General features: G+C 60.0%; 1 protein-coding gene across 11 annotated transcripts in view; it reads left to right on the top strand.

Moving 5' to 3' along the window:
• The window catches only part of DIP2A (disco interacting protein 2 homolog A), a 95,970-nt gene extending 75,397 nt beyond the window's left edge, over window positions 1-20,573 (top strand). For 2 of the 11 annotated variants that reach the window (XM_082683240.1, XM_082683245.1), the window contains 17 exons: window positions 695-896; window positions 1,814-1,923; window positions 2,009-2,089; window positions 4,519-4,642; window positions 8,768-8,889; window positions 9,013-9,124; window positions 10,168-10,277; window positions 10,709-10,839; window positions 11,445-11,613; window positions 12,160-12,330; window positions 13,596-13,625; window positions 14,396-14,457; window positions 15,072-15,129; window positions 16,580-16,654; window positions 17,802-17,976; window positions 18,084-18,207; window positions 18,702-20,573. In XM_082683240.1, coding sequence (XP_082539366.1) covers window positions 695-896; window positions 1,814-1,923; window positions 2,009-2,089; window positions 4,519-4,642; window positions 8,768-8,889; window positions 9,013-9,124; window positions 10,168-10,277; window positions 10,709-10,839; window positions 11,445-11,613; window positions 12,160-12,330; window positions 13,596-13,625; window positions 14,396-14,457; window positions 15,072-15,129; window positions 16,580-16,654; window positions 17,802-17,976; window positions 18,084-18,207; window positions 18,702-18,954 — 2,109 coding nt within the window. In that variant the 3' untranslated portion in view covers window positions 18,955-20,573. Of the gene's footprint in view, window positions 1-694; window positions 897-1,813; window positions 1,924-2,008; window positions 2,090-4,518; window positions 4,643-8,767; window positions 8,890-9,012; window positions 9,125-10,164; window positions 10,278-10,708; window positions 10,840-11,444; window positions 11,614-12,159; window positions 12,331-13,595; window positions 13,626-13,672; window positions 14,458-15,071; window positions 15,130-16,579; window positions 16,655-17,801; window positions 17,977-18,083; window positions 18,208-18,701 lie in introns of those variants that run through there. The other 9 variants (XM_082683244.1, XM_082683247.1, XM_082683243.1 and 6 more) reach the window with 7 other exon arrangements.
• Window positions 20,574-21,064: the final 491 nt, after the last annotated feature.

Here is a 21,064-nt window from a genome sequence, read left to right as displayed (position 1 = left end):
GAGAGCACAGAGTTTTCCTTTAACTCACCGACCTCACTGACAAATGGTGACCAACAGCTGAATCCCTCATCGGCTTTAGGCCAAGCTGCGCACCGCAGTCTCCACACTACCTCTAAAATGCGAGATTTCTGAGGGCAGGTTAACTTTTTTTTTGCCCACAGGGCCAATCTCATTAGGGGTGACTAATCAAACTACTGCATTTAAAACCACTTTAAATAGACTCTCTCCCTGGGGCTTTTCCAACAACCTGCTTCCAGCCCAGCTGAGCTCATTTCCTCATTTCACTGCCGACTGTTCAGAAATGCTTTTTAAAATTTCAAGTTTTTCCATTGTAAAATATATAAATGCCTCCAAAGTCACATCTGAGCCCAGGGTAAATTCGGAGAAGTCCAGCTTCTGCCCCGCAGCTCCGCGGGCTCGTCTGACTTTCCTTCCTGAAAAGACGCACTTTCGGGTTTCCGAGTCTGTGCACAGACACACAGTAGGCGTGTGTGTCCGATGACAGAAACGGACGCACGTCCTTCCGTGTTTTCTTGTCGAGCAGAGTGTCTCCACGACCTTCAGAGCTGCGTGTCTCCCCGGTGCAGCCTCCCAGCCCCCGTAGCCGTGAGCGGCTCAGCCCGGGCTGCCCGCGGCCAGGTGGTGTGTCGGGTCTCACGCGCCGTCCCTCTGAGCCGGTGGTGTTCCCTTCCAGGCCGTGGACAGCATCCACCAGGTGGGCGTGTACTGTCTGGCGCTGGTTCCTGCCAACACCCTACCCAAGGCTCCTCTCGGAGGGATTCACATTTCTGAAACCAAGCAGCGTTTCCTGGAGGGGCTGCTGCACCCCTGCAATGTACTCATGTGCCCTCACACCTGTGTCACCAACCTTCCCAAACCTCGCCAGAAACAACCAGGTCAGTGCTAGCTAACCGTAGCTGTCCGTCCAGTCTCTGCGCTGGTGGCAGCCGCGCTCGTGGTTAAGTGTGCGGGCCTCGTGGCGCCTGCCTCTCCGGGGCTGGGGAAGGGCCAGACCTGCAGGGGCGGTCCCCATCTCCCGCTGCCTGGGAACCAAGCCGCAGGCGAGGAACCTTGACCATGTCACCTGTGTGCTGGGACCTATCCCAGTGACTGAACACAGGCGTCGGAGGCTTGGAAGGAAAGGGGTGGCTCCCAGGGCGTAGAGGTGCGGCCCGAGGGCAGACGTGGAGCTTGGGAGGGAGAGCAACCGCTCAGTGCTGGGGGGTCCGTGCTGGGGGCTGGCGTGGGGGGCCGGGACTGGGGGCCTGCCCTCTACGCCTGCGCACGCCCCCTCCCTGCCCCCGACAGCGCAGGACTGCTGGCATTCCGGGGGGCCTCCGCAGATGGTTACTCTCCCTTCCCTGATCCCACGCACTGAAAAACTAATCTTAAAGACGGGTTTGACAGTTACTTTTGTTCTTTGGTTTTGTGAATCTTTAGTAATGCTAATTTTTTTCCCACTGAATATTGAACACTTAAATTATTATTAAATAAAATACATTTACTCAGGAAGATTTACCTTCCTGTTTGGTGTGTAAGAAGCAGGAAAAGAACACTGTGGAGTGCATGGCTGAGGCCCAGTCCCACCCCCAGGGACACGCTGCGGGGTGACTGTCTCAGTCTGGGGTTGCCTGTGTTGGAGGCAGGGGTTCCCTTTGTCACTCACCATGACCCTTACAGCCGGTTTCCCAAGCTCAGCACCTTAATGGACAGTGAAACGCCTCCTTCAGACAGAAAGTCTTGTGGCAGGAGGGTCCCGGGCCGGTCCTGTCCCTGAGCCACCATCCGCTCACTCAGAAACCCCGTTTTCCAGAGGTGGGGCCGGCCTCCATGATCGTGGGAAACCTGGTTGCCGGTAAGAGGATCGCGCAGGCCTCAGGGAGGGAGCTGGCTCACGTGGAGGACAGTGACCAGGCCAGAAAGGTAATGGCCGGTGCCCGGGGCGCGAGGAGGGCGTGAGCAGGGCGCCCCTCGGCGAGGCTGCGGCTGAGTGGGCCCGTCTGCGCAGTTCCTGTTCCTGCCCGACGTGCTGCAGTGGCGAGCGCACACCACGCCTGACCACCCCCTGTTCCTGCTGCTCAACGCCAAGGTGAGGCCGGTTCCCCTGCTCTGCCCCCCACGCCCCTGCCCAGAGGGCGCCCCCGCCACCCTCCCCACCCAGTGCTTCCTGGCCGGGGAATCCACGTCTCCTCCCTCAGGCAGTGACGTCGCTGTGTTTCACGGAAAATTCCCAGTCAGGGACAGTATGCTCAGAAAGGCTTCTCGGTGAGCTGGAGGAAAACGTTTCTTTTGTAAAAGTTAGGAATCTAGACTTCCCCATTTACGGCTGTAACATGAGGGGCTGTTTCCTGCCCTGGTCCTAGTACAGGTCCAGAAATTCACTTTCATGGTTTTGGCTGCCTTTAGTGTGGTCTCTCCGCCCCGGGGGTGCTCAGGGGAGAAAGGAGGGGCTGTGAGCCTCGCGGCCGACTCTGGGCCAGCGGACAGCATGTGGAAACCGGAGAAGTCACAGAACCGCGGACGTCCTGTCTCACTCTGACGCGTCGCACGCAGGCCGGGAGGACCGTTGTGCTCAGACGCGGTGCAGGGCAGGTCGCTGTGGGCGCAGAAGACGCTGGTCTAGCTCTTCCTTCCGCTCATCACTGCCCACTGTTTCTTCATTCAGAAAATACTCGCTGATGCCTGCTAGGATCTGGGTGTTAAGAGAAAAAGCATCCTGCCCTCGGGACGTTTGAAGTGCGTTTTCTCTGCTGGAAAACTGGTCTGTAGGAGACGTGACGTTCTCTGTTTACCGTGTACCTGCAGGTGTAGAGCGGTGTTCGGAAAACGTTTGTTTTATCACTGATTGAGTTCTAAAACATGGAGATGGCCAGGAATTCCCAAGTGGCCAAGGTAAAATGAGCTCATGAGTTCATGGTGGGAACCCGAAGAGGAGAACAGCAGGGCCAGGGCCCCGGGGGCCGGGGGCTCGGAGCAGCAAGGCCTGCTGCTGGCTGTGACCCCAAACCCCGAGAGTGTGGCCGGAAGCCGGTGTGGGCCTGCTCTGTGGGCACGTGATGGCGTTTGGGGTTCCGTGTGGCTCCTGTGGGCTGCAGGAGGGTAGTGTGGGGTGGCAGCTCAGTGAGGAGGGGCCCTGGGGTGAGGGCCGCGGGGAGGTGCTTGCAGGACATGTGTGGAGAGGTGGACGGTCTCTGGAGCCAAGAGAGAGCTCAGGAGGGGCCTGCGGAAGACGGGCTTGGCCTTTTCCAAATCCGTTCCCGACTTTCCTCTAAGTCACTGGTAAAACTTTACGTTTCTTGTGGTTAGCCACTTCGGTTTCGAAATGTCCTTGGGTCCCTGAAGACGTGCTGGCCTCTGCCCTAGGAGGAGGCCTATGGCCATGTAGGCGGCCGTCCAGGGGGACTGGCAGGCTCTGTCTGGAGCTGACCTTCTGCCCCTCAGCTGGGCTTGGGAGTAGCAAGCCCAGCTCCCTCGCACGCAGCCTGGAGGGCCTCTGTGCTTGGCTCTGTGGACTGCGCCTTGGCCTTCGGAGTGGAGAAGGGAGGGGTTCTGGTCGAGGCTGGGGTGTTCTGGGGCGGTGTGTGCAGACCGAGCTGCACTTCTAATTTCCCTAAGCAGGACTCCGAGAGCTCGGAGGTCCGCCCGACTCCGTGAGCCGATTTGGTGCAAACGGGTCTGCAGGCTCGAGGTCCTTGGCAGAGACGGGGGGCGAGCGAGCCAGCCCCTGCTGCCCGCGCCGCAGTGTGTCTGTGCACGAGCCCCGAGAAGGCAGGCCCGTGGCGTGGGGGAGGGGAGGCTCGACCGTGCGCGACCCGCAGCTTACCGTGCGCGACCCGCAGCTTACCGGTGTGCGTCTCCTGTGTGGTGCTCTGCGTGTTTCTGTTCAGGGTCATGGTTGTTTCGGGGAAGGAGGTTGAATTAAGGGTGGTGGCGATTTGTTTTAGAAAACAGGTTTAGACAATATGTGGCAAAATATTATCAGGGAAGGAGAGCCTAGATATTTAGTACATTATTCTTTATAATTAAGCTTAGTTAATTAGTTTAACAAGATTTTTTAGACAGAGTGAGTGAGTGCACATGAGCGCGTTGGGGAGGGGCAGAGGGAGAGCCAGTGTGGAGCCCGCCCTGGAGCTCCATCTCACAACCCTGAGACCATGACCTGCGCTGAAATCGAAGGTCAGACACTTAGCCAGCTGAGCCAACGGGGCGCCCTCAAGAGTTTTCTTTAACGGCTGTGCCCCTGACCGTCCTGGACAAGCAGCGTGCCCCCGCTCCAGGCTCTCAGGACACACTGCAAGACTTGTCCCTTCCCTGCTGGAGAAACAGCTCGCCTTTGGCGATTCTCCCTGAGATACAGATGACTAGGAAAGACAGCAGGGGTGTGTCTAGGCCCAGCACGGGCTGCGGGCCCCGACCACAGGCGTTGCAGGTGCAGGGCAGGAGCAGCGTGTGCACGGGGACCCGAGGAGAAGATCCCGGCCCCCCAGCCCCACGCTGACGCAGGGATCACTCTCCTAGGGGACCGTCACCAGCACTGCAACCTGTGTCCAGCTGCACAAAAGGGCAGAGAGAGTGGCTGCCGCCCTGATGGAGAAGGCGAGACTGAGCACTGGGGACCACGTGGCCTTGGTCTACCCGCCAGGTAAGCACACGGAGACCTCCCTCGGCTCTGCACTGGTGGGGACACGCTGTTATTATAAAGCAGACCCCCCTGGAACCGCCGGCCAGGTCAGGGGACCGATGTGGAGCACGCGCCCTGGGTGTTCCCAGCACAACGCCCTCCACTCTCTCCGGAGCAGCCTCTGCCCCTGGTCTCCGTTGTCTCTTCTGCCCAGTGGGGCGCCCCGCACATCGGGTTCGTCTGCCAGTTTTCTTCAACTTTGATAGGTTTTTAGAGTCTTTTAATCCTCAGGCTCTCTGTCTCCCTCTATACTGTATCGGCTGAAGAGCAGGTTTGCCTCTGCAGAGGCCCCCGGCCGCACACGCAGGCGGCTCCCGTCTTTCCCGCAGGTTGGCGGAGAGGTCCTGGCTCTGAGTCATCCTCGGGTTCGGTGCCTTTGCCGACTCCAGGTGGTGCTGAATTCCTGGGTCAGGGACCCTGGTAGCTCGTGTCTCCTCTTGTGGTGTCCGCGGCCGCCGCTGATGCTTCCGACGGCATTCGTGAGCCTTTGGGGTCACAAATGATGGTCTCATTCTGTCAGTTCTTGCTCGCATTTACTGGCCGTGAAGCGGACGCGCAGGGACTCCCGTCATGTAGCATTCGGCACCCGTGGCGGACTTCACGGTGCGGACTCTTCCCTTCTCTCCGTCCTGTGTTCCTATCCCGCTCCGGAGCCGACCGGCCAGCGGGTCTGGAAGTTCGTACATCGTTGTGAACTCACGACTGAAGTGAATTGGTCGGGTTTCGGCCCTTTGCAGTTAGTTTCTTTGTCAGAGCTCAGGTCGCCAGTAGGAGCCCCTTCCGGCTGGCTCCATGGCGACCACCGTCGTCCCCCGGACACAACCTGGGCGTGAGGGATGCTCATTTCTCGCGGCTGGCTGCTGTGTGTTGGCTTTTCAGCGAGCAGAGCTGGGAATTACAAATCAACACGACGTGTCTCCTGGAGGGGCGGCCCCCTCGGAGGTCACACTCCTACATCCCCTTCACATTCAGGACGAGCCCCTCCTCCCGCGTGGCTCCCGTTTTCCGCACCAGGGACCGCGCTTCTTCAGAGCAGGGAGAGAGCAGAACGCAGACGCGCCGCCGTCGCGCAGCTGCTTAAACCTGCCTCACGCGCAGCTCTCCCAGGACAGTGGCACAAGTGCTGTCACCGCCGAATGAGGTTGGGGCAGGTGACGGTGTGCGCACCTGCTTCCCGCCTCCCCCTTGTCGCCGCCGAGTGTCTGCTGTCGGGGGGACGGTGGACGCCCTTACAGACCCAGCCTCTAGGCTTCTCCTTTGGTTTCCAAAAGGGCTTCCGCCACTGAAGGAGACTCACAGGACCCTGGAGTCCCAGCTCTTGTCAAGTCAGAGTTGTTTCTCCCTGTAGCGTGGCGTCCGCATTAAGACTGGGAGTTTCCTGGAATGTTACACTCTGCCCGCCTCAAGTACAGGTCAACAGTTACAAGGACATTTAATTTTACCTACATTTTAAAAAAAGATTTTATTTATTTATTTGACAGAGAGAGATCACAAGTAGGCAGAGAGGCAGGCAGAGAGAGAGGAGGAAGCAGGCTCCCCGCTGAGCAGAGAGCCCGACGTGGGGCTCGATCCCAGAACCCTGAGATCATGACCTGAGCCGAAGGCAGAGGCTTAACCCACTGAGCCACCCAGGCAACCCAGATTTTATCTACATTTCCTTCTGCTTCTGATGAAGTTCTAGAACCTAGGTGAGGTTTGGTGGGGTGAGGTCCAGAGCCAATGATCAAGAAAGAATTCTTGAGACATCTTTGGTGCAAAACAGTGGTTTATTAATGCATGGGGACAGGATGAGCTGCTGCCCTGGGGCTGTGAGGGGTGGCAGGTTATGTCCCATGGGGGTCGGGAAGTAAAGAAAAGGGAGATTTCAATAGACTTTCATATACTAAAGAGGGCCTACGAGATACCAGGTGCCGGGGCCTGGCCATTGCCCTTTTTAGCAAGCTATTGATTACTTGGGAGATTCCTAAAGAATGTCACTTATGTCTGGGTCAGGGGGTGTTTTCAAGGTGTCAGCCATTTGCTTTGTCCTCAGCCAGCCTTCTGTTCCTTGTCACTTCTGTTCCCCACATCACCAGGGCTGTGACCGCAGTCCTCACTCTTCAGGTGACCCTGGGTTCCAGGCGTGAGGCAAGTGGCCGCGGAGCTGTGCTTCCCTGAGCTGGCCGCACCGCTGCAGTGGGTCTGTGCCCTGGGCTCAAGGCGGGGGCTGAAGGCCCCCGGGAGCGCCCCTGAGGGAAGGCTTCACTACAGGAAAGCGGAAGGAGAGACGGGCTTGCGATCTTGGTGACAGAGAGTCCCATGGGGGCGAGGGGAGGGCCCTGCTGCTCTCCTCGGCCCAGGAGTATGTCTGAGGCCATTCAGGAGGGAGTGCCCGCTGGGGAGCTGAGTTTCCCGCAGGTGAGAGTGCTCGCCAGAGGCCGAGCCGGGGTCCCCACGGGGAGGCCCCTCTTGCTTCGCACTCCCCACGGGCGTGTTGTGTATTTCTTGGGAGTGAGGGGCGTCCGGGATGTCTTCCAGTTTCCAGAGGGGTGTTGGAGCCAGGGGACTAAGAACCTTGCAGCCTGGAAGCGGCAGAAGGATGCTGGTGGGATCGGAAGGTCCTCCCACCTGTGCACCTGGAGACAGATGCCTTCAGGGAGCAGCGTGGATTCTGTGAGCTCCTGGGCCGCGACCACGCTGGGCGTGGGAACACTCACGCGTGCCCAGCCTGCTGGGTGTGCTGCGGCCCTGCTGCAACCGCCGAGCCGCCCTGGCCTCAGTGTCCCGTTATTAACACTGAGGGACCCCGGCGAAACCCCCCTGCCAGGCTGAGTGGGACATAGTTGTTTGGACCCTGGAATGGGAATAGCCTGAGGTTGGCGTCTTGGAGCCCAAGGGTGCCAGGTGGGGGCTTGGAGGGGCCTCCGGGGTGGTGGGGGGGCAGGCATCGGAAGCCGGACCAGTTCCAGATGGGAGTGTAGGTTTTAAGTGGCGTATAATTCCCCCTCAGTCTTAAATAGGAGGAGCTTAAAACCTTTAGAAACTTGCAGGAACATTTTGGTGGCCCCGTGTTACGAAGTGCAGCGGAAAGTGGGGGGGGTGCCCCGGCCTGGGCACAGACGTGCAGGGAGTGGGTGCGGGCTTCGTGTGCCCCGCTATCCTGCGGGCCAGACCCTGCTGCGTCCTCCCCGTCACCTCCTGCTCCGTTCCTTCTCCCTGGTGGGCGGACCGCTCCCCCTCCCGTGTCCCCTCCTTTCCGGAGCCGGGCAGCCTGTCCCTCAAAGGGCTTCTGACTTTGGGTCTTCCCCTCGAGCACCTGCCCCGCCCGCCCCACCCTTGGCCGCACAGGAGCAGCAGCAGGCCTAGGCTCCCCTGGGCCGCGGCCTCGGGCCCTCGCTCTCTGTGCCTCCCCTGTGGCACAGGCACACCCTCTTCCTCCTCTGCAGCCTTTCAGGAGAGTCTCTGTGCCTCCCTCGTGGCACTGAGTTGTGCAGAGACAGGTGCCGGCAGGCCGGTCTGGGCACCGAGAGCCGTCCTGCGGGACCAGCCCGGGCAGGAGTCGGCTGCGGGCTGGCGGGGGCGAGAATAGGGTCTGGTGAAGGCGCGGCCCGAGTGTTTGGGGGACTCAGGAAGGGAGGGAGATCTTGGTTGTCTGGGGTGTGGGGGTTTATTGAGGGTGGCGGTTTGGTGTGCGCGTCCTCGTAGTTTAGGCGATACTCCCTGGGGCTGGCGGATGTCGGCCCAGAGCTGTCTCCAGAGCTGGGGACCCAAATATGCATTCTTAGCTGGCCCAGTCGTTCTTAGGTGTTGCCTGTGCTAAAGAAATCATTAACTTCTCGTCCCTTACACGGAGGACACACACCGTTTGCATGTGTAAAGTGGGGGTGCCGGTCCCCGCAGAACAGAAGCAGAAAAAGGAAGCAGCAGAAACAGCAGATTTGTGTGGAGTCTGTCCGTCTCCCTGTCTCAGTACCGGTGAGGTTTGGTTAGTGGCTTTTCCAGGTAGTGCTGGACTGAGACCCCCTCGTTTCTGTGGCCATCTGGGTACGAGGTGCCGTCGGTCATGTTCTGCCTGCACTGACCCCCTCTGACTGCGTGTCTCCGCAGGGGTGGACCTCATTGCTGCCTTCTACGGCTGTCTGTACTGTGGCTGCGTGCCCGTCACGGTGCGGCCCCCGCACCCCCAGAACCTTGCGACCACGCTGCCCACCGTCAAGATGATCGTGGAGGTATGTGTGTGTTGTGCACCGGCCGGCAGGCCTGACAGGGGTGGGGCCTCGTGCGGTGACCGTGTCCTCTCTCCCAGGCCCTGCGGGACGTCCCGCTCATGCCTCCAACCCCGTGCTCCGCAGGTCAGCAAGTCTGCTTGCGTCCTCACCACACAGGCCATCATGCGGCTGCTCAAGTCCAAAGACGCAGCGGCTGCCGTGGACGTCAGGACCTGGCCGACCATTCTGGACACAGGTGCGGGTCCTCGGCACTGTCAGGGTGGGTGCTGGTCCCCGGGACGCTCTGTCTGAACGTTCTTTGTGGTGTGGATTGAGCCCTGGCCACTAACGATACCAGTTGGGTGAAAGCCGCTGGAATAATTGGTGAAGGGTGCTCGCCTCCCTCGTGGTGGGACCCTCACCCCGCGGGTGCTGACGTCCTTGTCGCAAGCCGGGGTGCCTGCGGACCATCCCTCCCCGTGCTGCTGCTTGTGCCGGGGCAGCAGTCGGTCCTGCGCACATACCTCTGTCCCTTGTCCCTGTCCCCGGGGAAGGCTGCTGGGCCCCAGGACATGCCTGTGGGCCAACCAGGAAGGGCTGCAGAGCCGTGGACTGCTGTGCCTCGAGCCATGAGGCCAGCCTAGGGCTGAGACGCCCCCGACCAGCGCCCCCCGCAGGTTCTGTCGGTGAGCCGCACTGCACAGCCATGGGGTGTCCGCCAGTAAGTAGGCCGGCGCCTCCTCGCCCTCGCACCTGGCTGGCGCCTGCCCTTGGGCTCTAGGGCAAGCGGGCAGGGACGGTGTTGTCTGTCATCCCTGGCAAACCGCGAGACCTGGGGAGCTGGCCCAGGACAGCTGGTGTGGGGCCCGGGTGGGCTCGGGCGCGGACGGCTCCGGAGAATCTCGTGGCCTCGCTGGCTTGAAGCCACGTCGGCTCCAGCCCTGGCCTCTCTGGAGACCACCCCGTGGTCGTACAGGGACAACGGAGCAGGGAGAGGCCTGAGAGCCTGTCCCTCGCTCTCACTGTGGCCCGAGTTCTTCCTGGTCTCACTTCGCCCACGGGTAAACGCCCGCGCCCACTGTCCCTGTCCCCACGCACTCAGAGCGGTCATGCTGGGTCTGCCGCAGGTGACTTTTCCCTGAAGCGCAAAGCGAGCTTCCCCGTGTACGCGTGTGGCCTGCTGTCTCCAGGCTGTCCCGCGCTGGCTCTCCCCGGGACTCCGCAGGAACGGATCGTGTTCTCTTTCTCCCCTTGAGAGCCTGAAGTAGTGTTAACATGGCTGGGTCTCTGCTTCAGCAGATGACATACCAAAAAAGAAGGTGACAAGCATTTTCAGGCCCCCGTCTCCGGACGTGCTCGCGTACCTGGACTTCAGCGTGTCCACCACGGGGATCCTAGCCGGTGTGAAGGTGGGTCCTGTGGTCCTATGTGCTTCCGCCTCTGACGGGTGGGGAGAAAGGGTGCTGGGTGCAGGCGCTGGTGGCCCTCGCTCCTGTGCACAGCCGGGAGCTGCGGCAGCGTTCCCTGGTTTGTGTTCAGTACCAGTAGACCCCCAGAGTCAGGTTTGCCTGAGAGCCGCGCGTATTTTCATGTTCTGTACGAGAATTTGTGGCTGGCTTTGATGAGTCTGTCTCCTTGCCAGGATCCAAGCGCTCCACTCAGTTTTTTTTATTATTCTGAAGTCTCACTTAGAAGGTCTTTTGTGTGCCTTTTCCTGCGTATTATCTGCGTATCATCTGGGGAGTTGAGCCCGCCGTCCTGTAAGGCAGTGACTCCGGCCGTGTGGTCCACGGGCCCTGCTGCTCCCTCACTGACCAGCACTTCCGTTGCACTCTTTAAGATGTCGCACGCGGCCACCAGTGCCTTGTGTCGCTCCATAAAGCTGCAGTGTGAGCTGTACCCCTCGAGGCAGATCGCCATCTGCCTCGACCCCTACTGTGGCCTCGGCTTCGCCCTGTGGTGTCTGTGCAGGTGAGAGCCGCCGGCGGTGAGCCTGTGGCGTGCGGGTGCCCCAGAGCCGTGCCGCCTTCAGGGCTGGAATCGCTCGTGTCAGTTTTGGAAACTTGACATTCGTTGGATGCCCAGGGAGTCTAAGATATAATGTGAGTGGGTTTGTTTGGGGACAGAAAGGATTGGGGCCTGAGTTTGAAAGTGAGTAAAAGAGTAAAAATACATGTTCCAGGCCATAGGAACACTCTCCACTATAGTAATGGGGAAGAGACTACTTAGTTTTATCAAATACTAGGACATAGGGACAGATTTTGGACGTGGAAAGCCAGTTCCCAGCTGGCTCCGTCCTCACTGTGGCCCTGGATCCTTCCAAAGTGCTTAGAGGGAGGCCACATGCCTCTGTCACCCGCTGCTCCCCGCAGAATTTCCTAGGGAATCTCCCACCTGACATTAGGGCCCAATTGTGCCCGCTTCTACCCAGATTTGCCCCCTGCCCGCTTTCCCGCCGGCTGGAAAAGAAGTTCTCGGAGAAGGAAAGAAGCGGGCGCTCCAGGCCCGTGCGGTGCAGGCGGGCAGGGCTTCCCGCGGCCGCGGCCACTGTCCTCACTGCCCCTGCCCTCTTCCAGCGTCTACTCGGGACACCAGTCCGTCCTGGTGCCCCCGCTGGAGCTGGAGAGCAACGTGTCCCTGTGGCTGTCCGCAGTCAGCCAGTACAAGGCCCGGGTCACCTTCTGCTCCTACTCGGTGATGGAGATGTGCACCAAGGGCCTGGGAGCACAGACGGGCGTCCTCAGGGTGAGTGTTGCTTTCCTGTCGGAGTGTCCAAACCAGGGGCTCCTGCTCGCTTCCAGCCCGGACTCTGGGAACCTCCAACAAAGACCCCCAGGATCATTCAAACAAACTGTGGAAATGGCGTTGGGTCACACTGGCTCTCTGGCCCTTTATCCTGGTCCCCTCCCTGCTGCGAGCTCCTCCCTGTGCCCCCAGCGGTCCCCTCTTCCTCTGCACACCCCACCCGGCAGAGGAGGGTGTGAGAGCCGGGGGTGCCAGGGTGGGGTGTGGGGCCCCTGCTAGCTCTGAGCACACCGTGGGGTGTGGGGCCTGCGGCGGGGCACAGCAGGCCAGGAATGGGGGCAGAGCTGAGGGGCCCCGTCCAATGCTATCATACTTAGGACCCTGGGGACCTGAGACCCAGCCAGGGAGACCCAGGGGAGGAGGAGGCCGGGGTGTGCGGTCTGCCTCCCCATGGCCCTGCTCCTGTTCCTATGCCGGGTGCCCCTGGGGTGGCCCTCCAAGGCTTCCTCAGGCGGCTCAGGACCGTCCCTCCTACCCCTCCCACAGACGAAGGGGGTGAACCTGTCCTGCGTGCGCACCTGCATGGTGGTCGCGGAGGAGCGGCCCAGGATCGCCTTGACGCAGTCCTTCTCCAAGCTGTTCAAGGACCTGGGGCTGCCGGCGCGCGCCGTGAGCACCACGTTCGGGTGCAGGGTCAATGTGGCCATCTGCCTCCAGGTAAGGCCTGCTGGGGGCCCCCCGCTGCGCCGTCCGTGTGCCGTCCTGCCTCCTGCTCTGTGGTCCCCGCGCGTCCTCTGAGCCTTTGCCGTGCACTTCCGTCTGTCGTCCGGCCTAGGGAGCTGGGAGGGGTTTTCGTAAAAGATGTTCCCGTCTCCTGGGCGATCAGGGGTTCATTGAAAACAGCACGTTCTTGAGCAGTGACCACTGACGTCCCTGGAGATGTCTCTGAGGTGAGCACAGCATGGAGCTGAGTTTTCAAAGCAAGATAAGCTTATCGTGACATTTACCGATTTTATTTTATTTTACTTGTTTTTAAAGATTTTATTTATTTATTTGACAGACAGAGATCACAAGTAGGCAGAGAGACAGGGGGGGAAGCAGGCACCCCGCCGAGCAGGGAGCCCAGTGCGGGGCTCCATCCCAGGACCCTGAGATCGTGGCCTGAGCTGAAGGCAGAGGCATGAACCCCCCAGGCGCCCTGACATTTATGAATTTTAAATGGAAACATTAATTAGTGTGGTGGTTTGTATCACCCCAGATTCATCTGTGAAACATTAAAGTATTTTACTTATTCCGAGGAAACACAAAGTTTCGAAACTCGAGCAGTTGGAGGGCTGTTGACTGCTCCTTCCGACACTGGCTGTTTTCTGGAGTTGGTCCTAGTGTCTCCATCTCTAGTCTCTGAGCGCCTGCTGAATGCCTTTCTCACCGACCTGGTAGAGGCAACATGGGCCAGAGCCTCCGCGCGGCCATGGTGCTCGGCGCACCCGTCCTGGACCAACCTGTCCCCAGCACAGGGCCGGTTCCACATGCAGAGACCACCCTCCTGTGGTCCTAGCATTTCTGCTGACGTCTCTCCACAGTGAAGCCTCTGCTGGCCTCTCTGAGCCTCAGGCTCTTGTCGGTGGCCGGAGGAGGTGGGCTGGGCACCGACGGACGCCCCTTCCTGCTGTGGAAGGTGTGCCCAGCGTCAGGCTGCGGACGCAGGTCCCGGGCCGCGAGTGACCACCTCGCTCTCCGTGCAGCCCCTACACCGCCCTCACGACTGGGCACTGGGGGGCATCCGTACTGTTTGTCGGTGCGAGGGACGCCGCGTAGCGTTGCCAGAGTCTCCCTGGGTTGTTCATGTTTGTGCTTTGAGATGCAGTGACGCACTTTGCTCTTTCTTCCCGTGTGTTTCTCACGTGGCCTGTTGCTTTCTGTTGGTTTCCTGTGGCTGTCTCCTCCCCGTCTCCCTCTGCTGGCCCCTTTGCCTCTGTCAGCCCAACAGGCTGGGAAAGCTGGCTGAGCAGGTATGACCTTGACCTCAAACTCAAGGCACCTCTGTGCTTCCCCCAAGAGTCCCTGTGGCCTTCTTGTGAAGTCTAGACAAATGCATGCTTCTTTCCTGTCTGACTCGGCTCACAGTAGATGTTACGGACGCACTACAAAGGCTCCTTGGAAACCAAATGTAAGGGCAAAGCTGTTCTCTAAAGAATGTGCCAGTCCCAGCGTTGCCCATGGAGGGGGGGCAGTGTCTGGTCTCAAAGAGGACCCTTGTTCTAACCAGGGCAGGCAGGGGTCACGCTGTCCGCGAGCTCCAGGGTGGCGTGGAGAGCAGCGTCCGTCCAACTCAGTGCTCCTTATCTACTGAATGGTACCTGACAGCCTCGGCGGGGCCAATGCCAAGGGTCCGATGAGAGGAGAGGAGGGTGACTTCCCCAGAGAGCCTCTGCTCAGCCCTTGGTAGGGTCCCGTTGGCCGGCGGGAGGCCAGGCCTGACCCGATGGCTTGGTGGCCGTGCCCTCCAAAACCTGTGGTGGTGTTTTTACCACAAAGCTGTTAGAACTGACACGTAAAACTGTAGGGTTTTCCGGACGTTTCCCTCGACGTTGTCAAGCCAGGTAGATGTTTGGACGGAGGCGTCCGTGCCCCGGGCGGGCTCCCTGCGGCAGGTAGAGCTGCTGCCGCCCTGGGTTTCCCCGGGGGCCTGGGAGGCGCCGTCACGCGCTGTGCCCACGTGGATGGGGACGCCCTCCCGCAAACCCGATGAAGGGAGGACCCTCTGCTGCTCTCCCCCCAGGGCACGGCCGGCCCGGACCCCACCACCGTCTATGTGGACATGCGGGCGCTGCGTCATGACCGGTAAGGGCCCGTCCACACCCGCAGGGGAACTTATGTGGGCTGCGTCGTGAGCAGACTCCCGGCTCCCTGGGTTAGCGGCTGGCTGGCCAGGTCCCCCCTGGGTCGCCTCGGCCGCCTTCTCGTCTCCTCGTGTCAGTGCAGGTGAGGCAGCAACCTCGTACCTGTGGGTTCCACCCGTGGAGGCACGAGGGCCGTTTCCAGATGCCCGACCTGGGTCTTCTCAGGGGTAGAAAAGAAGGGTACCGCCAACCGCAGGCATGTTCTTCCCACGGTGCCGTTTTAAGACCAGACGTAGTGTTTATGTCAGTAAACGTATGCTGGGGGCCACGGGGTGTCCCTGGGGGTGAAGCTGGGCGCTGTTCTGAACCCTCAATCCGGCCACGCTGCCCCTTGAGGGAAACAGTGGTGGAGCTTCCTGGGGGTGCGGCTAGTGGGTCTGGGGAGGCCCCAGGGAACGTCGGAGCAATCCTTGCCTTGGGTCATGGCCAGTCAGCAGGCGGGCACTGCTCCAAGGTCACGGCCAGGTCGTGAGTCTAAGGGCGAGGCATGGTCCACAGACTGACCTCTAGACTGATAATCCGTTTCTGATGGCCTTTTCCCTTGTTAATTTTCAGGGTACGTTTGGTAGAACGGGGTTCTCCGCACAGTCTGCCATTGACGGAGTCTGGAAAGGTAGTGGAAGCCGGAACTTGGCCCCTGGCGGGTGCTGAGAATTCACCACATCCTAATAGACACAGACTGACCAGGGTCACGGCTGGGCTGATGCAGAGGGCTCGTCTCTTCCTCACCACCCCCACGAGGACATCAGAGAGGGAGAGAGGGGCAGAAGCCAGAAGGAGCTCCCACTGTGGGGCTTGAGCCACTGGGCCCCTTGGGTCAGGGCCCGATGCCTCCGGGGGAGTCTGGAGAACAGGTGTCCTCAGAGCCGGGGAAAGTTCGAGGGAAGGAAGAGCACCCTCATGGCTTTATCTGGCGGTGCAGTGCCGTGTGGGGACGGCCTGGGCGCCAGGAGGTGGCAGGGTCAAGGGCAGGGCCGCGTGCCCAGCATCGTGGCCGGCAACAGATGGCCCCCACGGCTCCTGCTGCTCATCCGTGCTAGGCCGAGGGCAGAGGGCCAGCCCGTCCTGTGCCATCCCACAGGCCACACAGCCTGGAAGGGCCACCCCATTCTGTCCCACACTGTCAGGGTCACAGTGGCTTCTAGGGACGGGGCTGTGGGGGCAGTAACAGGACAAGCCTGTGTGCCCGCAGAGGGTGACCAGGGTCAGGGTCCTGAGGAGGAACAGCCATGACATGAGGACATGAGGGGCAGAAGGCTCCCCTGGTGCAAAGGTGGGAGTGTGGGCCTCAGAGGAGCCCGCGTGGCCGGAGTGCGTGGGGCAGGGAGAGGCGGAAGGATGACCGTGTGCGACAGAGCCTGCAGCCCCATGTTCCTGTGCTCTTCACCTTCCTCCCACCTGCCTGGAGGTCCCCACGGCCGGCTGTCCTGTGTGTGGGGATGTCACCCGAGACAGCACAGGTGGCAGGTGGTCTGAGCAGAGCCCGTGGTCCCGCGTGCCTGAGCTGGCCGGCACAGACCCGGACCGGCAGCTCCCAGGCCAGGCTGGGGCTCACCGAGCCGGCAGATGGAGCCTGGCAGGGGGCCCGTGGCGTGTGGACGGCACCCACACTCGTGAGCCCTGAAAGGGCCTGTTGACCTCGTGTGGCCTTAGTGGAAGACCCCAGGTGTGGGAGATGCCACGGAAACTGTCCTTACCCTCTGCACGTCTGAAATAGGGTCCGTTCTTAGGAACTGGGGTAATTCTACCAAGATTCACAATTGATTTTTTTTTTTTAAGATTTTATTTGTTTATTTGATAGACAGAGATCACAAACAGGCAGAGAGGCAGGCGGAGAGAGGGGGGAGCAGGTTCCCCGCGGAGCAGAGAGCCCGATGCGGGGCTCGATCCCAGCACCCTGAGATCATGACCTGAGCCGAAGGCAGAGGCTTTAACCTACTGAGCCCCCCAGGCGCCCCTCACAATTGGTTTTTATCTATTAAAAAGTCTCTTATTTCTCTGAAAAATCAGAGTCTGATTTAGGTTGGCTTCCGACCCTCCTGATCACTCACTTCTCTCTCCAGATCCTCCCTGGGGTGAAAGTCATTATTGCTCACACGGAAACCAAAGGGCCCCTTGGAGACTCACACCTGGGAGAGGTAAGGCGGGGCCCAGAGCCCCCGTGACCTCAGCAGCTGCTCCCCCGTCCCTCCCCCGTCTCTCTCAGAGTCAGGAACTCTCAGGAATCCTCTGGCTCAGAGTCAAGAAACCTCCAGCTTTGTGGGCACTGGGAGGCCCGAGGAGCCACACAGACACTGTGGGTCCCCTTGAGAAGCGGTCCCTGAGGGAGGGGCTGGCTGGGGACAGACACGGGCTGGCCGGGGGGGGTGTCCCTCTGTCCTCAGGGTGCAGGCTTTGCGGGCGTCGCCGTGCTGACAGCGTGTTGTGCACGTGAGTGGGTCCCGAGTGACTCAGGGCCAGCGGGACTGTCCCTGGAGGCTGGGGGCCCAGGTGGCTCAGTCATGGTGGAACGGTCTAGGCTTCCAGTGCCGGGCTCTGTAGGCGTGCACCAGGTGGGCACAAGGACCACCGTGCTCTGCCGTGTAACGCTTCCGGGGTCCCGGGTTTCTCCCAGATGCTGCCCAGTTTGTCTGATGGGGGCCTTCCGGGGTCGCTCAGTGTCCTGGTCCCAGGGCCGAGTGTAGTCAGCACGGAGCCTCCCCTTGGCCCTCCCCCTTCCTGGCCAGCTGGACCCCGGCCTGTTAGAGCAACGTGGCCCCATGGTGCTCCGGGAGGGTCTGTGCCAGGCCGGGAACCTCCCTCTCAGGGCAGAAGGCCCTGCTGGCCGCCCCGCGCCCTCTCTCAGATCCTGTCTGGGGGGTGTCTGGAGCCAGGTGCTCAGTCTGGGGAGCGGACTCTGCGTCCCGGATGGGCTGCGGTTAGAAGGACATGCTAGGGGACCCTGCAACCCCCAGTGCCGCTAGCCTGTGTGTGGCCGACGGGAGTGTGGGTGCACCTAGATGCGTCGTGCCCGCCGGGGAGTTCAGCGGCCACACCTGCTCCTGCACCTGTCCCCGAGGGACGTGCAGATGCCCCCACCCTCTCTCACCGTCCCTGCCATCTCGCTCTCCACAAAGGAGAGGAATGCTTCACTGCTTGCTCTCCGTGCCTGTAGTGTTAACTCGTTCGCAAGAGAAAGCATCTCCCTCTCCCGCCACCTCCACTCACGTTTTCTTAGTGCTCTGGGCTCGTGGCGGCTCCGGGCGCGGCTCCGGGCCACTCCTTGCCGTCCTCTGGGCCCCACAGATCTGGGTGAGCAGCCCCCACAACGCCACCGGCTACTACACGGTCTACGGGGAGGAGGCTCTGCACGCCGACCACTTCAGTGCCCGGCTGAGTTTTGGAGACACCCAGACCGTTTGGGCGAGGACGGGCTACCTGGGTTTCCTCCGCAGGACGGAGCTCACCGATGCCAGTGGAGGTGAGGCTTGGCCCCAGCGCAGCCATGGTGGTGCCCATGTGCAGAGGCGCCCGGGGTCCCCGGTGTCCCGCGGGTGTCCTTCTGAGGCGTGTGGACCGTGTTCACAGAGCGACACGATGCGCTGTACGTGGTCGGGTCTCTGGATGAGACACTGGAGCTGAGAGGAATGCGCTACCACCCCATTGACATCGAGACGTCCGTGGTCCGAGCCCACAGGAGCATCGCCGAGTGGTGAGTGCCCCGCTGCCGCCGGCGCATCGCCGGGTGGTGAGTGCCCCGCTGCCGCCAGCGCATCGCCGGGTGGTGAGTGCCCCGCTGCCGCCGGCGGCCCCCCCAGGGGGCTCATCTCCGCTCCGTCCGTCTCAGGCCACGGATCTGGCTCCCAAATCGTGAGGCCCCTGAGTTGTCCTGACGTGTTCTGCTTTTACTCTGAATTTTTAAATTTCAATGGTCTTGACTCTTGATGTCTTCCCTTGGTAGGAAGCTTGAACTGGGTCAGGTCAGCGTCGAATAAAACCCTGGGTTCTCACCCAGGACCGCAGTCAGAGTAGAGGTTCCTAGAGCGCGCGCCTGGCCCAGCCCTGCCCTTGTGACCACGTCCCGCTGTGGGGTGGAGTCGGCGAGCGTCCGCGGCCGTCTCACCCTCTGTGTCTGGCCCCGTCTCCCGCGCATCGTGAGGCCGGAGGCTGTGCCCGCCGTGTGACGCCACGGTCTTGTCCCCGCAGCGCCGTGTTCACCTGGACCAACCTGCTGGTGGTGGTGGTGGAGCTGGACGGGCTGGAGCAGGACGCGCTGGACCTGGTGGCGCTGGTCACCAACGTGGTTCTGGAGGAGCACCACCTGGTCGTGGGCGTGGTGGTGCTCGTGGACCCCGGCGTGATCCCCATCAACTCGCGGGGCGAGAAGCAGCGCATGCACCTGCGGGACGGCTTCCTGGCCGACCAGCTGGACCCCATCTACGTGGCCTACAACATGTGAGCGTGGCCGCGGCCGCCCCAAGCGCTGTGCCCTTCCCGCTCTGCGGGGACAGACCTATCTCCAGGCCCCCCGTCTCACGCTAGAAGCCGCTTCCTGGGCTGGAAGGAAGAAACGTCTTCCTCTCCGAGGACATTCAGGAGGACAGGAATGTCAGTACTTGAACGGAGGGCTGCCTGGGGGCGGTGGGCCCGGCTGGGGCTGGGAGGGATTGCAAGTGTGCTACTGTGTCGCGAGTTGGCACTTTTTTAGGCTAAAATACAGTTCTTGATTATAAAAATTCAATTATTTATTCCCACTTCCTGTATAGACTTTATGCCGGGAAGAGCTTGAGGCCCCTGTTCCGTGTGCTCCACTTCTGTTTCGCAGGGAGGAGCCGGGGGGCTGAGGGGGTCCTGGCCAGCCCCCCCGACTCTGTGTTCGCAGGGCACTTCCCGTGCTGGCTCATTGCAAACGCCACGAGCACGCGTGTGCCCGACCGTCTGCGCTTGTGGTCACGGAGAGCCGAGAGGCGCCGCCGGCGGCCGTCAGGTTAGATGCCTGCTTTCGGGCGGAGGGACCAGCGTTTGGTCTTCGGTCTCCATCCTGGGTCTGTAGCTTCGTGCTGTCCAGTTAACGTCCTCGTTTTCCCGCCAGCGCTGTCTCAGACCTCGCGGTCTGTGGGATTGCGTTGGATCGCTACTTTTCTCTCTCTTCAGCGGACTCGGAGGCCTTGGGGGCAGCCCCCGAGGCGTCGGGTCCTCGGTGGCACCCGTGAGCCCCCCTGCCGTGGTGGAGGGGCCGTGGACAGAGCCTCGTGTCCCCGCCCCCGCCCCCCCCCCCCCGGGCTTTCCCAGTTTGAGTCGTGTGCCTATAAAACTTGGCCAAACCACATTCAGTTATTTCATTCAAACTCGGTGAAACTGGCGCATCTAGTATCGTAAGAAACCGAAATCACAGACGAGAATGTAAAACCCTTTAGATACGTGTAAGAATTTGAAGCGAAGCTCAAATCTAAGATTATTTTTCTATAGCGGTTGGAGAGAATGTTATGAAGTCCTGGGGTCTTGGGGGTTGAGGTGGGAAGTTTGTGAAGTACGCATGCGTCCTGGGAACAACCACGTGTTTCTGCAGTTCGCCTGCAGCAGGGCCTAACAAAGCTACGATCAGTTCTCTTCCATCTTAAATTCACCACCGGACGGGTCTGGCCAGCCGGGCCGGCTCTGTCGTCTCCTGCTTGGCTACAGGTAGCACGTGCGCATCAGTTCGTTTGCCTGTGGTGTGGCTGTGGTGGAATGTGTTACGGCTTACTGGAATTCTAACAGTTTGTTGTAATTGTGTACATAATCGGTATAGCTTATGTTTGACGTGCAGGGGTTCTAGCGCTGGACCAGCGGACAGTCCTCCTACTAGAACGCCGGCAGGGAGAACTACCTACCCTGATCTTCATGTTGTGGTTTTATAGCAAACAAATCCTGTAAAATTTTTGTATCGAGAGGTCAGTGGCAGTAAGACAAAGTGTCTTGTAAATTAGGATTTCAAGAAGCACATTAAAATGTTTTAAAATTGCTCTCTGGGAATTCTGTATATCACACTAAAATTTTTTTATATCATTATGTTAATAAAAGGTATTGACTTTGTAATTCTGTCCTTTGAAATGTGTGAAATGTTTTTTAAATAACTCCAAATAAGATGTATTTTATTATGCATTCTTTTTCTAAATATAAAAGCATTTATGCTTACAGGATAAGATCTAGAGAGCGCATTAGAGTGTGAGGAAGAGAAGTAAGATCTCCTCTTCCCCTACCTCCTGGTAACAGCAGCATCTGCATTTGATGAAAAGCCTTTCAGGGATTAATTTTTTCTTTATTAAAATTTTTACAAAATTAGGACCCTATGCTTTTATATCCATTTTTGTACTTAATAAATTACAGACTTTTAATCTGTCACATATATTCTTCTACATGTTTTAACCACTGTGTCCTCTGGCTGTGCAGTGACTCACGGCGGTTTTGGTCCTGCGGGCCCCGCAGGGACAGCACCGAGTACCCACCGTCCACAGTGGCAGCCGCAGTCTCCGACGAGGTTCCGGCAGGGAGAGTGACCAGAGCAGAGCTCATCCCCATCTGAAAGC

The sequence above is a fragment of the Mustela nivalis genome, assembly GCF_964662115.1.
Source record: "Mustela nivalis genome assembly, chromosome: 1".
NCBI classification, from domain to species: Eukaryota; Metazoa; Chordata; class Mammalia; order Carnivora; family Mustelidae; genus Mustela; species Mustela nivalis.
This window is presented reverse-complemented; position numbering and strand designations above follow the sequence as displayed.